A 16859-nucleotide genomic window follows, 5' to 3' on the forward strand; every position below is an offset into this window, starting at 1 on the left:
ACCAGAAAATCCATGAAAATGAAAATTCTGCACCTGCTTGAACTTGATGTCGAAGTCAATAGTGCCTTTTATATATCTCACAATACGTTTTGCTGCCTACAAGTGAATTTCACTAGCACAATGCATGTATCTTGAGAATAGACTTACAACATATACTATATTGGCCTTGTTGCAATCAAATACATCAAGCATCCAATCATGCTTCTGTATAACTCTTCATTTACTTTTTCAGCACCATCTTCTTTGCAAAACTTTTCTTTTTGATTCATAGGTGTGGATGTGGGCTTGCATTCCTCCATCTTGAACTTTTTTAGAATTTCCTTTGCATACTTCTGTTGACAAATGAATATCTCGTGCTGATTCTGATGCACTTCCATTCCTAGGAAATAAGACATGTCTCTAAGATCTATCATCTCAAAGACCTCCATTTCAACTTTGAATTTATCCATTAAACATTGATTGTTTCCTATTACAAGCAAATCATCAACGTATAATGAAATTATAAGTATGCCAATATTAAATTTTCTAATATAAAGTGTGGATTCACTCTGACTTTTTTTAAACCCCAAACCAAGCAGATGTGCATTAATCTTGTTGTACCAAGCTCTAGGGCTTGCTTCAAGCCATACAAGGCTTTCTTTAGTTGATAAACCTTGTCTTCTTTGCCTTTTACTGCAAATCCTTCAGGTTTCTCCACAAAGATTTCCTCCTCAAGGTAGCCATTTAGAAAAGCTTATTTTACATCTAGCTGATAGATTTTCCAACCCTTTTGAGCAGCCGAAGCTAGCAACATCCTTATTGTATCCAACCTAGCTACAGGTGCAAAGGTTTCTGAAAAATCCACACCGAACATTTGAGCATAACCTTTGACAACCAACCTAGCTTTATGTTTGTTTACAGAACCATCAGAATTGAGTTTGGTTCTATAAACCCACTTGACACCAATGGCCTTTTTATGTGTTGGTTTGTCAACTAGCTCTCAAGTGTTGTTTTTCTCTATCATGTTGAGTTCCTCTTGCGTTGCAACCCTCCATTTTTTATCCTCAACAACTTACTAAACCCTTCAAGCTCAAACACAACCACATTACACTTTTGATAAATATCATAAAGTGATTTGGTGCCTCTTACAGGAATGTCGCCAATATTTTCATCAAGGAACTCAAATTTCTATTTTTTTAGCATCCCAACTCCATTTATCATCCTCCATGAATTTGACATCTCTGCTAACAATGACTTTGTCAACATGAGGCATATAGACTCTATAAGTCTTTGATTGGCTATTGTATCCTATGAAGATCCTAGCTTTTGCCTTTTTATCCAACTTGTCCCGTTTCACCTAAGGCACATAACAAAAACAAAGGCAACCAAATGTTTTTAAGTTTAACAACAAAGGTTTATATCCAAACCAAGCCTCGAAAGGAGTCTTTTTTTGCAAAGCTTTGGTTGGGAGTCTGTTCAGTAGAAACACTGCAATGTTTGCAGCTTCAACCCATAGCTTTTTTGGTAGTCCTTTCTTATGCAAAAGGCATCTTGTCATCTCCATTATAGTCCTATTCTTCCTCTCCACCACCCCATTCTGTTATGGTGTGTAAGGTGCAGTCAATTGGTGCTCTATGCCTGCTTCTTCACATAAATTGTTGAATCTTTCAGAAGTATATTCAGTGTCATTATCCGTCCTTATAACCTGCATGACGACACCACTTTGGTTTTCTACTAGGGTCTTATACTTCCAAAATACATCAACAACCTCAGATTTAAAATTTAGGAAAAAAAATTCAACAATATCTAGTATAATCATCTATAAAGGCAATGTAGTACTTACTGCCCTTCAAAGATGGTGTTCTCTGAGGTCCTCCAACATCAGTGTGTACAATTTGCAACTTGTGTGATGATCTCCATGTAGATTTCTGTGGGAAAGGAAGTCTGGATTGTTTTCCATACTGACATGCTATGCAAGTAGGAAGATTTTGCTTCAAGTCAGGTAGACCTACTACAAGTTGCTTCTTCTTCACGTAGAACACTCCATTATGATGAAAGTGCCCCAATCTCTTATGCCATAAAGTTGTGACATTATTTTCTTGAAAAACAGCAGCCTGCTCTTCCTCAAGCAGATTCAAGGGAAAGCTTTTGCCTCTCATCTTGATCTTGAACACATCTTTTCCATTCGCATCCTTGATCATATAGAACTTGTCCTCAAATGGCACCTTGAAACCCTTCTCAAGTAGCTGCCCAACACTCAAGAGATTTTGATCAATATTAGGAACAAATAAAACATCAAGGATAAGTTTCAAACCTGAGAGACTTTCAATGGCAACAGTCCATTTGCCCATTGCTGAGATGTATTCCCCATTTCCAATTCTTACTTTGGAAACGGTTGTTTTGTCGAGTTCCCTAAAAAGTCCTTGATCATAAGTCATGTGGTTTGTGCAACCACTGTCTATGAGCCAACTTTCAAACGTGTTTTTGCTGGCAAAACAGGTGGCAACAAATAGTTATTCTTCGTGATATTGATCAGTAGATACAACCTTGATATCTTCTTCTTGTTGTGTTTTGCATACCTTCTCCATATGGCTTAATTGACCACAATTGTTGCACTTGACATTTGGTTTTCACCAGCACTTTTGTGGAGGATGATTTTTTTTTTTTTTTGCAATGAGAGAAAGGTGGATGGGCTCATTTTTTTATTCTTTTTTGTTATAGCTTGACTTGTTGTTCTTCTTGTTTTTCTTTCTGTCTTTGTTGGAATCATTGTTTTGTGATTTGGCTTGGAAGGCTCCCTCAACAGATCCTTCTTGTCTCACCATTCTCCTTTGTTCCAAGGCCTACAAAGCATTAACAATTTCTGCCAAAGATATACTTGACAGATCTTAGAGAATGTCTTATTTCCTGGGAATGGAAGTGCATCAGAATCAGCACGAGATATTCATCTGTCAGCAAAAGTATGCAAAGGAAATTCTAAAAAATTTCAAGATGGAGGAATGCAAGCCCACATCCACACCTATGAATCAAAAGGAAAAGTTTTGCAAAGAAGATGGTGTTGAAAAAGTAAATGAAGAGTTATACAGAAGCATGATTGGATGCTTGATGTATTTGATTGCAACAAGGCCAGATATTGTACATGTTATAAGTCTACTCTCAAGATACATGCATTGTGCTAGTGAAATTCACTTGCAGGCAACAAAACGTATTGTGAGATATATAAAAGGCACTATTGACTTTGACATCAAGTTCAAGCAAGTGCAGAATTTTAATTTCATGGATTTTTTTTATAGTGATTGGGTTGGCTGCGTTGATGATATGAGAAGCACATCAGGTTATTGCTTTAGTTTCGGTGTAAGTTTTTTTCTCTTGGTGCTCTAAAAAACAAGATATCGTGGCACAATCCACAGCTGAAAGAGTACATTGCTGCTGCTGCTGCTGCTGCAAATCAAGCACTTTGGATAAGAAACTAGAACTGTTGGAAGCAACTACCAAAAGCTGTATTTGAGACAACGAAAATGTCTACTCTTATTGAATGATCAATGCAACATTTATACACAAGTTTGCAACAGAAAACAATAGAAAAGCAGCAAAAATAGCTGGAACTAACAGCTATTTCCTATAAAATAGCAACAGCATCATAACAGCTCCATGAAACTCTATCATTGACTCAGTTGTTTTATGGTTGCTCTCTTCACACCTCAGCAACCTTCTTAACAGATTCTTAAGCTTCCTCAGTTCACAATAACTTTCACACGTCTTCCAGCATGTTTGTAGCTACTAAGGCATTTTGCTCAACAAGATCTATGGACGAGAGAAAGATTTCTCCAATTTATTAAGAAATGGCTGATACAGGTTCACAGGACATTCACCAATGTTCATATTTTTATCCTAGAGTTTATGCAAATGTATTTCAAATGGGAACCTCAATTATTTCATGTGATCTTGTGTTCATATGCCTTCGACATATCCATGCAATTTGTCCGTTGTCTCTGTATCTCACTCTCCATAGTCCGAACTTCTCTGCAATTTCTCTTCCAGTTGAGCACCTCCTGTCCCTTAAGAAGTCCACAACCCATTGCTGTGCTGCTCTTAGATCTTGGTGAAAGTCCCTTGTACTTTCTCCACCCAAGGACCTGGCCCTGTTTCTGCTGCTGCCACCAGCTACACGTGAAACAGCTGCAGCCCCAACAGCCCCAGCTGCAACAGCCCCTGCTGCCCCATACATGAGTGAAGGTTCAACAAGATGAGCAACTTCTCTGCTCAAATCTGGGATCATCTCTCCCATACCAGCTGCTAAATGGGCTCCAATCTTGAGAGCAAATGTCACCAGTTTCATGAACTTCTTCATGTATGGAGCCAGGCTCTTCACAGTCATGTTGTCTATGTGCATCATTTCACACCCCATCTGATCTTCAACGACATGCATTTCCCGCCTGAATTCGCATAACATGTGCAGCCTAAGTGCAGTCATTCCAGAAATCATGTTGGTGACCAATCTCCTTGAGTAGTTTTCTGTTCTAACAAAGTAGAACATGTTAGGCACTTTCCTTTCCTCGAGTTGGACGTTGTAGTTCACCAGGTAGTTCACTTTGCGGTGGAGCTCAATTAGGAGTCTATGTTCATAGTACCTCAGCCCTTGGATCTCTTGCTTCAAATCTCTGATTTCCTGTTCAATGATCTTCAGTCTCTGCAGAACTGCTTCCACCCCCTTAGCAATACCACCAAATGTTGGTTCAACTTTGTCTTGTTCTTCCATGGCAGATGCAGGATTATCTAGTCCATCTGTGTTGGCCTCTGGTGAGACTTGCAGTTCCACTGCAAGGTTGTACAGGTCATGATACCTCCGGTGAAGCACTTCCCGAAAATCATCATCTGATAGGAGGTCTCGAGCAAAATCAAACCCGGCTCTCAGAATAGGTCTGCCAGAGTCTGAAACTGAAGCCCAAGTGTGCTGATAATCATACATACCCTCTGCAGGAACCGAAAGTAGTGCTTGTTTCAATACTTGTAGAGGAACAAATTGGGTTTTTCGGTATCTTGGGGGCATTAGATTTCTGACACATTCCGGCCTGATAATACTTTCATGCAGCGTAACGCCATGGCAGAGGCTTTGGATTGCTGGGATTATGAGCTGTTGGAAGAGTCTTAAGGTTTCTGTGAGGTTCTTGGTGGAACACGCAAGGATATCAATGTAGTGACCCAACTGCCCTCCAAGTTCGATTCTGACATAGATACCATTAATATTTATCAAGATGAGGTACTTCTCAAGACTGTAGGTTGCTCCATGTTGGTTCTTCAACCCCATGACTCTGTTGTGGAGATGCACCTGAGCTTGTGTACAACCTAATTTTGGTTAGAAATTCTAACTGATAATAGTAATAATAATAATGATGATAACAATATCAAGAACCTAAACCAATAAAAGAAGAAAATCAAACACTCCATATTAGTTGGAAGTCATTGAAGAAGTCTATATTTCAATCCTAGACATCTATGTTGTCAGTTGTTATGAATGATGAGTAAAATCAGCTGTCTGAGGAAGACTTTTAAGGGAAAACGAAGAAAAGGAAAAAAAATCTTGCCTGTAAACGGGGAAAGAAGCCTGGCGTGAGGAACATGTGGCTTGAATCATCACACTCAAGATGTCTCCCGGAATAAACACAATCGGGTGCAATCAACTGCCATCTCTGTGGCCTTCCCCTGCCTTCTTCTAGGATTGAGGGGATCAGTAGCAGTGAATTGGGGTCTGATGGATCTTGTTCATAACAAAGTTCCAGTTTCAGCATCATCCTTACAAGGTCACTGGCCTCCAAGTTCTCAAAAACCTTTGATCCCATTCCAGGAATCTGACTTTGTAGACTTCCTCTAAGAATCTTCTCCAATTCTTTCCTGGTGATGAATCCATTCTCTGTTGTGCTTTGCTTTCTAGCATCTAGTCGTATTAGTTGGCCAAGTACTTCACCGCAGAACCACTCACAATCTAAGATCAGAAACCCCAGCTCATTGAAGTAAATCACCTCGCCTATGTGATGAAGACAATTAGCAATAGCCCTCCTCCTCATCCCTACCTTTTCTTTATTGTCATGTCTGGATCGGATTCTCAAGGATGGAACCTTAACCTGGCATAGCTCATCAAACTCTTTCCACTTCATGGCTGGTTTATTATAGTTCTCTGTTCTCCAGTCTGAGAGAATTTGTATCAGATCATTGCAAAGCTCATAAACCCTGGGGACTCTTTGGAGCACGGTCTTGCTCGTCTTTCGAAGGTGATGGGTGAGTTTACTCACTGAGGCAGATGATCTAGCATCGACCGTGAACACGGTTGGATAGAAGTCAACAAAACCTTGAAACTTGTCTCTCAATCTCTGAATTGAATTCACAGTAGCTTGGAAGTCCTGTGATGGTTGATTGATTTTGTCATAGTGTGTGAGGACCACAGTTACATTTGGCAGCATACATTGTTGTGCTGCTCTTCTTGAGTTGGAGACTATGAACCTGAGCCAATACTGAAGGTCCTCCTCTATCTCTGCTGGGGTTTTTGATTCTCTGTTGGTTGGTTTCCTGAACAGACTGGATACAATCAAGAAGAATGATGCACTACCATGCCCCGGGAACATGAGGTCATGAAGGGAATAGAACTCATGCTGACCAGCAAGATTCCATATAGAAATCTTTGTGTCTTCATCTTTGAAGGTTTTTACTTTCATTCCTGCTGTTCTAACAGCTTGCTCAACAGGGTTCACTAGAGTTCTCACTTGATCCATATAGGGAAGCTTCGAAGACGAGAAATTCTGTGAAATGGAATTACAAAGTGTAGCTTTACCTGCACTTGCAGTTTCAAAAACTCAATTAGTCTCAATCTTGATTTCTGAGCTTTAAATGGGATAGCTGAAGGAACTTTAGAAGTTCACAAACTTACCTGCATATTCTTGGCCACAAAAGAAGACTCTGCAGCTCTTGGGCACTGTTAGTGGCATGTCCTTGAGCAGGTCAATTTCAGGCTCTGTCCTCCCATTCTGGCCTAACTTTTGGTAAATTCCATCTGTCTGACCTGAATTCTGAAGTGGTGTTCTTGTGAGATCAATGTCCTCAATCCAAGGATTTACCTGCAAGGTTTCCATTATTGTCTGCAGCACCAGCTCTCCTCCGACCCCTTTGCATCCCTGCAAGGACAAGTGTCTCAAAGTGGCATTCCTTTCCAAGCTCCTGAAGATTTTGACGATATCTTCCTGTCTCAAGCTCTCATCATCCTGTATCCCCAACCGCGTCACGCTTTGGTTGGTTGTTAGCATCTGTAAGATGGCTGCAAGCCCATCCCTTCCTATCTTTGTTCTTCCGCCTCCAAAAGTTACCGACTTCAGAGTCACGTTTGCTTGATATTGCAGAGCTGAGAATCGGCTCAAAGGGCAGAGCAAATGCTCTACTCCTATCCCAGTAAACCAGTTTCCATCTAGGTACAAGCTTTCCAAACTCTGGTTCTTGAAAAGCCCAGCTGCAACATATACAACTCCCTTGTCCTTTAGGCAAGTTTTTGATAGGGTCACTTCTTTGAGGCTCTGGTTTTGTTCCAAAACCAACCGGAACTCCTTAGCCCACCGGGATCTTAACCGGACTCCAGTCAGATCAAGTGATTTCACTGTTGAATTCCACCCCAGAGCACAAGCAACTCTGCAAGCACCTGAAATGTCAAGCCTATAAATTCGAAGCGTACTGTTCTCGGGTACAAACTCAACAACCTTGGAACTCTTTTCTCCTTTTTCTCCACTCCAGATATGAACTTCCATCGCTCTGTTCCTTGCTAAAACTGCAGAAATTAGGGGAGTTGCTGTGATTGAGTTGGAGTCAAAGATTGTCAACAGCTTCAGAGTGGAGTTTACTTCAATCATCTTTGAGAGCTCCTCTGCCCCCTTTGAGCCAATTGAGTCTTCCCATATCTGCAACTCTTCCAAGCTATCATTCACCTTAAGTGCAGAAGCAAGTAACCCAGCTCCAGCAGCCCCAATAGCTGATTCAGAGAACATGATTTCCTTGATGACTCCATTTCTCTTCAGAATTTCAGATAACTCCCATAAACACTCCACATTGAGCCTGTTTCTCCTAAACATAAGCTGCTTGATGTTCAAGTTATTCTCCAGCACCATTCCAAGATTGCGAAGTTGCTGCGCTTCCCATTCAACATGGTGAAACTCCAAGTTTCTCAATGATTCTTGGGAGTCCTTGGCAGTTGCTAACACTGTCAGGAGTTGTGAAAAGTACAAAATGCTGTCCTTAGAAATGTTTACATTCATGGAGTTCTCTGTTTCTTGGTAGCAGCCTGAAGTCGGCTGAGAAAGGTAGAAGGAAATGCTATGGAGGCTGATGTTTCCTGATTTGATCACTTGCAGAACCCATTGAAGATCTCTGAAATTCTGGCTTGCAGCCATATGTTGTATATAGAGGCAACTCCCACCAGGCTAAACAAACTAGTATGCTACACAAAAACAATCAAACACCATGATCTTTTGACAGTTCATGAACATAGAAAGAGTTTAGGAAGATGGGGTTAGACAATTTTAACCGATGTTCAATTAGCACAGGATCCACCAGTGTCCTGAATTCAAAAAGCTGTCCATGACCAAAAACAACTGCACACAACTTCATTCACATTGATTCCTTTCCATGTTATATTCTCAACTTCTTCCTAAAGGCATTCTCTCGAATAACCTTTCTTCCGAGTCATGGAAACCTTTATATAATATTTTCTGCAGAAAAGAAAAAAAAATGCTTTTGATTTGTCATATTTACAGCACCAAGGGGGACTATTGATGGAGGGGCATGTGGAAAAAGCTTGGATGAAGTGAAAAACCCAAAGGGGTGATGTTTTTCTTTGTTCAACTTTTTGGGGTATTAGAAATTTGAGTCATTTTTCTTAGCTTTGTCTTTCTTTTCACATCAGAAAAGAATAAAGAATCCAATAAAGCAGAGGAAGGAAAAGGGAGATGAGTGTTGGACAGATTAATCCTTCTTTAAGGGATGCTAATAATGCGGTGCTGTCCTACTAATGTTGACTTAAAAGTAAGGCCACGTTTCATCATCAGTGAAAGTTGGAATAATCCCATCTCATTCCCATCATTCAAGGGGTGAAAATGCAAGAAAATCAGGAGATGACTTCATTTTCAGGGAACAACCAAACTAGGCCTTATTGTGAGCTTGGTGAATCATATGCTAAGTTAAAATATATAGAGGGGATGTGTAGTTCTGGCAACAGCTCATCAATAGGACAACTTTTGTGGAGCGTTGAAAGTAGGTGAGGTGGTGGCATTGGGGGGAATATCCAATGAAGGGAAAGGGAAGAAAAAGTACAGTGATTCTCTGCTTCACAGTTGGGGCAACATGGATTTGGGATGGACCCGAATCCGATTCCGTGATTAGTTCAACAATTTCCTTTTCCTTTTTCCTTTTTCCTTTTTTTTTTATTTGAGTCATTTTTAATTAATAAAATAATACCCAGATGGAAAGAGTTTCATTTCATCCAATCTTACCACCCATAACAGCAGCATTTCAGGGGAATGCTACAAATTTTCAGATGGGTTCCTCTGAAAAATCAAACATAATGTTTCCATTCAAAAGTTCGAAGAGAATAGCAAGGAAAAGAAAATAAAAAGGAAAATGAATAATTATTTTTAAATTAATAAATTATTTTTAGCTTTTTATATAAAGTTAAATAATTTGAAATGGGTTAAAAACACTTTCTATCAATCACTAGCGAGACAATTTCCAATTATTACCAAGTTGCCTCTTGAACGTGCCCAGATTACTTGTCAATATAGCCAGGTTGTATGACAAAAAAAAACCCTAAAAAAATATATAAAATGGAAAAAATTAGCCAAAACTTCAGAGGAATGAAGAGCCAAGGACATGGACCCAGGCCCATAATTAGTTGAATTTGGTAAAATGGACCCTAGCACAACCCCATCTGACACCCCACCACAAGGCCCTAGCCCATGTAGGCCCAAGCCCAAGCAAGTCTTTTTCTTTGAGCAAAGTGTGCTGCACAAGCCAGTAGGGTCCAGGGCTTTTTCCTGGAGCTGCTTGGCCAAAAACTGGGGGCACCGAAAAGTGAAGAAGTAGTAGGACCTGAAATGAGCCTAGAATTCCTATAAATGTCATATGCATTTCACAATCAGTGAGGTATGGGCAACAGAGCAGGGGGCCACATGAATTGTATTCCTTTGAGGGCCACATGCCATTATATTTGTACTGAGCTCCTCAAAATATTAAAAAAAAAAAAAAAAGAACCATGGAAAGTGACATGAAACACCAGGTATAACCTAGATGTGGTATGGAAAGTTAGGATAAGAGTCAGCATGACCACACAGAATCACAATGAAAAGATGAGAAATTGAAATTTTAATAGCAGAAAGGAGAAAAAAAATCCCACCAAAGATTCAACCCAAAAAACTATGTATCAGTTACTCAGAAAGGGTTTAGGCTAAGCCAGATATCATATAAGGTTGACCCTGACCCTGGATATCCTTGAGTAAGTAGAAAAAGAACATTTGGTTGTTGGCACCTAACTAGAAATGTGCTATGTACTAGTTTGTAATGTGAAAGTTGTTCTCAAAGCCAAATTGTTAGGAGAAGAAATAGGGCAAGTTGGGATCAGCAAAAGCATATCAGGAATGAACCAGAAACACCCATTTCATATATAAATGAAGGTTAAACGTGTTGAACAGACAGTTTCCAACAGAAAATGAATCAGAAAATTTAGTAACTTATTTAATAGGGAACCTAGATGGGTATCCCTCTAATGTTTCACACTAGTAAATCAAACAGAACCTCGCTTACAATCTTGGAGAAAAATCAAATCCCAGAAAGGAAAGAAGGAAATATAAGGACAAGAACCAGCAAGTTTGCTGGACAATACAGCAGGGAAAAAAATTCAAAAATTAAGAACTCTATTTAATGTAGTACCGGTGGCACGCCTCACCAGAGATGCACGATTCAATAATTGGAAACAATCTCTCCAAGTATATCCCGCAATCTGATTTTACACCTCAACCAAATGCCAAGAAACGAACCTAAGTTAAGGAAGAAAATTCAAATCTCAAACCTTACACAAAATCCCTTGTAAACTGCTTTCTCTCTGACTTTGTATACTTCAAATCAAGAACCCTCGTTAGCTCTATATGATCAATTTCCTTTATAAGCTGAAGTATATTAATGAGGGAGATGTATGAAATTCACAGTCCTCTTCACCTGTTTCACCAGATTTTCTTCACCTACAATTACCTTTTTAGATATCCAAATTACGAATCTCCTAGGCAGCAATTCCTGAAACAAGAATTGACCAAAGAAAGTAAACACCAAGACTAGCAAACCATTAGAAAAGATATCTTGCAGTATCCAAATCCAAATGATTATCCAATTAATACAAACTTTATACAACAAAAGCAGTATGAACCCATCTGTTTACCAATTTAAATCAACAAACAAGTGCGGCATGTGTAGGCATGGAAACCCAAAGTCATGGCTATAAGGAGCAAAAATTTTAAAAGACGTGAAACAGGCATCCACTTTTGAAGCGATGGTAGGCCTCTCTGTTGTCTCTTGAGGAGAGGAAGACTAACATGTGGAAAGGACATAACAACCTTTAATTTAACAGAGGAGATGGCCCTAGATAGTCTTTTTACTTAATGGAGCATTTGGCCTTGGATAGAGATGAATGATGGATTAATTTATCCAATCCAAACAGTTTGGATTTAAGGTTTTGTTGTGATAGTTGTTATTGTTGTTAGTTCTTTATGCTTAAGCATGCATTATCAGGAATTCTCATATTGTGAGGAAAAATTTCATAAAAAGTTGTCTCGATTTATGATGGATGAAGAGCAGAAGAAAAGCTTTTAGCTAAAATTATCTCTAAGGTATACCATTTCTAAGATTCTACTGGGAAAATCAAAATGTCGAAAGAAAGCTTAGCCTGCATCAGTAATTTATACAATGCAGGTTGGGATCTAACAAATAGTTAGACATAATTTAAAAAAAACTACTTCATATGCTAGTGGCCCTAAATCTCTTAAGGAAATATAAGTCTTAAGGGATGTTTATATCAGATGAAGTGTTAATTAAAATTTTAAAATAATACCCTTTGCTTAGGCTTTGAGCATCTCATCTGAAAACCAATTAGTGTCTAGTGAAAGGGTAGGCAAAGCCATTTATGGCAATTGACCACCAACATTTGGGTGACCGCATTTTTGCATACCAACAATCCCTCTCCCAACATGACGCTCCCGTGGCTTGAACCCATGACCATTGGCTTCACTACCAATTTTTAGATAAAGCTTCGACCATCTCATTTGAAAACCAATTGGTGTCTAGCGAGGGTAGGCCAAGCCCTTTATGGCATTCAACCACCATCATTTAGGTGACCTATCCCCAGGTTTATGAGTGGCATTGTTGCACCCCAACAGAGACCAAAAAAATCTCTGGATGTAAATGTTGTAAAGGGGTTCCCTTAAGTTTCTCTTCTTAGGCACCTTGATATTTGTTACCATATGAGGTACATGCATTTGCATTTTGAGCCTCAAGGTATGAGGTATGTCTCAAGAGTGTTTCATAATGCCAGGCACCAGCATCAAAGGATTTTAGCACCAAATATGTGACTTGGTGTAAGCTCATATCATTTAAAAACTACGTTTATCAGCTAAAAGCAACAATATATTCTGCATCCTCTCTTTTAAACTCCTATGACTTGAAGCATCAATAAGTTCAGAATCTGAAGTCACCAGTATCATGATCTAAGGAAAATGACAACATATTCCCTGTTTTTGGATCTAAACTTCAATAACCTTCAGTGAATTAGTCAGACTTCGGATCGATCAAAGATGCCTTGACTACTAATATGTGATCAAATTCTTGAAGTTTCAGGAAAGAAATTTTGCTTCTGCAGTTAATGAAGAACAGTCCAAAATTTGAAGTTTATAATGCATCTCTGTTTTATTGGCTTCCATCAAAGAGCTAAATCAAGTTTAAATCAAAAGAATAACATCTTATGAAAATAAACAAAAGGTGTTACCTCTATTTGATTGTCTATTTGCAACACTATAACTTCCAATGTAATCCTCAGCACTATTAGCAGTAACATCTGAAGCTGCATTGCCCAGTCCATAACTAAATGAGCCAGGACCATCTAGCTCAGATGTGGGAGTTCGCCAAGTTGAATCATTATAAACTGAACCGCTGCGGTACAACTCCTCATAAGACCCTTCATAACCCCCAGTTGATGGGGTGAATGATGATGCTGCAGCTACACCTGTGCTACTGTTTCTTCCATACCCTCCCCCTCCCAACCCATAGCTACTATCTCCACTCCCATAATTGAGACTTCCACTGGTGAAGCCCAGAGCACTCCCACCACCTTGAGCTGGAATAGGAGAAGAGCCCCAATTTGCCCCACCATTTCCAAATGAGACTCCAAAATTCCCACCTCCAGAGCCCAAGTAAGCACCAGGACTAGCAGGGTTTGTGGCATTGTTAAGGCTCCCATTTCCCCAAACATTCCGAGGCGTTGAGTTTAAAACGGAATCGCTTCTTCCATTACCTGCATTATACCCAATAGGAGTACTGTACCTGTTTGAATTGCCACTATAATAAGGGTTCAATATCCGTCCATATCCAGGATTGTTACTGAAACTAGAATTCCCACTGTAGCTCGGGCTCAACCCCTGTTCCAAATTCATACCCATTCCATAACCTGGAGCACCAAATGGAGGAAACCCACTTCGACCACTAGCAACTGGATTAAATCTACCATCCATCCTGATTCCATAACTTCCAACTGAACTCATGTTATATCCCTGACCATAATTGTTAAGGAAGTTGTTGTTCCTACCCAAACCATAGTTATATCCAACCAAAGGGCTCCGGCTGGGTCCTGGTGAGTGTTCTTTTGGAACTGCTCGCTTGACTTCAACCATTTTGCCATTAAGTTCATGGAAGGTTTTGTGTAAAACTCTCTCCACTGCTTCCTCAGAATCATAAGTAATGAATCCAAAGCCCCTTGGCCTCTGGGTGTTATGATCATACATCACCACAACATCATTAATTGTACCAAATTGATCGAAGTACTTCTTAAAATCACTCTCCGTAACGGTGGATGCTAAACCCCCAACAAAAATCTTTTTAGTACGTCCTGGACCTGGAGATCCATGAATGCTACCGGTGTTTCTGTTCAGAAGGTGCTGATCATCCCTAGGAACAGCTTTCTTTGCTTCAACCTGGAAATGAAGACCAAAAATGAAAATCAAATAGTTTCATATGACCACAGTTTCTCATAACCAGGTGAAAATTTTTAATTGTCCGATTTTTTCCAAACAAGAGAAAAAACATATCATTTAAATCTTGGCCATGGTATAAAAAATGTCAATTCAGAATTATATCCAAAGGGAAACAAAAGCATCTCTGGGAGAAGCTAGCTCTCATCAGAACTGAAATCAGATAGTAAAATCGAATGAATTCCAATTAGATTCATCACAATAAAGCTACTCACAGTTCGACCATCAATCGTATGTTTATCCATAACCACCCTTTCAGCAACAGCAGGATCCGCAAAGACGACAAACCCAAAGCCACGAGCACGACCAGTTGTACGATCCCTCATTATCACAGCCTCCACCACTTCTCCATATGTTCTAAAATATTCCTTAAGACGATCTTCATCTGTGTCCCATGAAATCCCACCGATGAAGAGCTTCCCGAGATCTGATTCCATCTTTTCTGCAATCCACCAGTAAATCACCTCATCAATCAATCATATCAACCTCACAAACAAACCACTTTAAAGAAAAAAGGTTGCCCAATTCAAATTCAAACAAAAACACCCCACCACCTCCACAAATAACCATAACAATTTCTTCTAGAATTCATCTCAATTCTATAAATCAATTCAATCCATACAAGCTCCACACATCCTAACCAATTTCAATCACATAAGGTTGGATTTTGGAAACAAAAGAAAAGTGCAACCTTTTGCTAAAAAAACAGTAATCAACAGATCCAAATGCGGATAACAACAATGAAACAAGAAAAAACTGTACCTTATCTAGAAATTTGGTCAGAACCCAGTAGCCTCTTCTCAATCAAATAGGTAGTGGGTATCCTCAAATCCAATTCAGGAATATCGGATCCCTCATCCACCAATCAAACCCAATCCAGAACCGCTGCCAACACAACAAACAAAATTCACCCAGATCAGGGATTGATGCAGAAATGATAACCATATGTTGGAGATCAACAAAGACGCAGACAATCTGAAACAAACAAGCAAAAAAACTCACCATTTGGGAGGAACCCAGATGAGAAAATGAGAGAAACTAAGATCTAAGAAGAGGCATCACAATAATGAAAAACAGAGGAGGTGCTCCTAAAAGCCTCCCTCTCTCCCCCTCTCTCTCTACCTTTCTCTCTCTTCCTTGGTTATTCCACTGCCCTTAATTAAATCAAAAGAAATGAAAATTTTGTTGCTGAGATGGGTGAGAGAGAAATATATATATAAAGAGAGAGATTGGCAATCCTCTGTGTCTGGTCTAAGAATATTTGAAGGACCAAGGGGAGATGACAGGAGACTGATGATTTTCCTTTTCTTTTTTTTAAATAGATTTTTTTGTGTTTGATATTTGTAAGAAGAGAGGGAAATATTGAACCAATACACTCATGCCCATACACCCACATTCCATCTACACCCTCTCTCTTTTTTCTTTTTTTTTTTCAAATCAAAAATAATTTTCACATTTTTAATCATTTTACTTTTTATTTTTATTTTTTTTCTCCCCCATGATAACTTCCAAACCATTTATTTAGTAATTATTGTCACAGTTAATGAATAAATGAATTGCCCAATATTTAACAATTTCAAATATATATATGTATGTTCTTTAATAGTCTCTCTTTCCCTTTAAAGCATTTTGTAATTGCAATAATTAGATTTGTTGGATTTTCATTTTCTTTTTTCTTTTTTTTTTCAATATTTTATATACATATACATTAGAAGAAGATGGAGAATGAGGTGATGGATTTAGTTGGATTCCACAAATTTGACACAAGGTGATTTGTTCCATAAATCTCTTCCAACTAAATTGTTAATGGGTTCCTTTTCTTAACATAGCCATTTGGACTAATTAAAGCATCCTTTTTAATGAAATCTCCTTGAATTCATTCTAGATTGGTGGATCAACTTTCATAGTTTGTTTTACTAGTGGCCATCCATCTTCCAACTTGTAGGGTTTTGATCATTTTTTTTCTCTCTTTTCAATCCCCTATTAGCTTAAAGTTAATTAGCTTTTGTAAACATTACTCTCTTCATCTTGATTGGCATCTTGAGTTCATTTCACTTTGAGTGCAACACCTCCTACTTGTGGAGATTAGTTGAGAATGTCTTCCATTTTTAGGTTTCCCTTGTCTTCATTCCCAAGCATACTACTTGTATATCAAGTTTTCTTCATTCTTTTTTTCAAGTCACTCTATTCCATCTTAATTAAATCCAATACCCATTTTACACCTTAAATATCGGTTTAATAAAAATTCAAAGTAAGAAAGGAATCAAAATTATAATAAGATAAAAAAAATTTATTAATATCAGACAAGAAATAGAGTAAATTTCAAGAAAATATATTCAAATGTTTAGTTTTGTTTTTATTATATATCCTAATGTTTTAAACATACCTTTAAATTGATTTTCTTCATTATTTATGTTTTTTTAAAAGATATTTGATTAAAAATATCGGCATATAACCCTATTTTACAAAAATGACCCACATTTTTGTAAAACAAGACAAAAGTATCCTTCACTCAACTTTTTTACCCATTTAGCATCGAAACACTTTTTTCTAAAAATAGCATAA

The 16859-nt window shown here is 38.6% G+C and overlaps 2 protein-coding genes across 2 annotated transcripts; both read right to left on the minus strand.

The window, feature by feature from the left end:
* Window positions 1-3487: 3487 nt before the first annotated feature.
* On the minus strand, window positions 3488-8817 carry LOC117909681 (protein TORNADO 1). The gene is made up of 3 exons (XM_034823779.1): window positions 6902-8817; window positions 5565-6805; window positions 3488-5308 (listed from the first exon to the last, which is right to left on the minus strand). Exons 1-3 carry the CDS (start codon window positions 8403-8405, stop codon window positions 3893-3895), a joined length of 4161 nt encoding a protein of 1386 aa, XP_034679670.1. The 5' UTR covers window positions 8406-8817; the 3' UTR covers window positions 3488-3892.
* A 1828-nt stretch (window positions 8818-10645) lies between these two features.
* LOC117909214 (heterogeneous nuclear ribonucleoprotein 1) lies at window positions 10646-15580 on the minus strand. Its single transcript, XM_034823156.1, has 5 exons — window positions 15297-15580; window positions 15057-15179; window positions 14510-14736; window positions 13037-14237; window positions 10646-11295 (listed from the first exon to the last, which is right to left on the minus strand). The coding sequence occupies exons 3-5, from the start codon at window positions 14729-14731 to the stop codon at window positions 11282-11284; spliced, it is 1437 nt and encodes a 478-aa protein (XP_034679047.1). The 5' UTR covers window positions 14732-14736; window positions 15057-15179; window positions 15297-15580; the 3' UTR covers window positions 10646-11281.
* Between the last annotated feature and the right edge of the window lie 1279 nt (window positions 15581-16859).

The sequence above is a fragment of the Vitis riparia genome, chromosome 19, assembly GCF_004353265.1.
Source record: "Vitis riparia cultivar Riparia Gloire de Montpellier isolate 1030 chromosome 19, EGFV_Vit.rip_1.0, whole genome shotgun sequence".
Classification (NCBI taxonomy): Eukaryota; Viridiplantae; Streptophyta; class Magnoliopsida; order Vitales; family Vitaceae; genus Vitis; species Vitis riparia.

Coding starts and splice junctions, on each gene's coding strand:
- LOC117909214 (XM_034823156.1), bottom strand. CDS start 14,731: ATGGAATCAGATCTCGGGAAGCTCTTCATCGGTGGGATTTCATGGGAC. Junction 14,238..14,509: donor ATACGATTGATGGTCGAACT/GTGAGTAGCTTT, acceptor CTTCATTTCCAG/GTTGAAGCAAAGAAAGCTGT.
- LOC117909681 (XM_034823779.1), bottom strand. CDS start 8,405: ATGGCTGCAAGCCAGAATTTCAGAGATCTTCAATGGGTTCTGCAAGTG. Junction 6,806..6,901: donor TTGTGGCCAAGAATATGCAG/GTAAGTTTGTGA, acceptor CTGCAAGTGCAG/GTAAAGCTACACTTTGTAAT. Junction 5,309..5,564: donor GCTTCTTTCCCCGTTTACAG/GCAAGATTTTTT, acceptor ACACAAGCTCAG/GTGCATCTCCACAACAGAGT.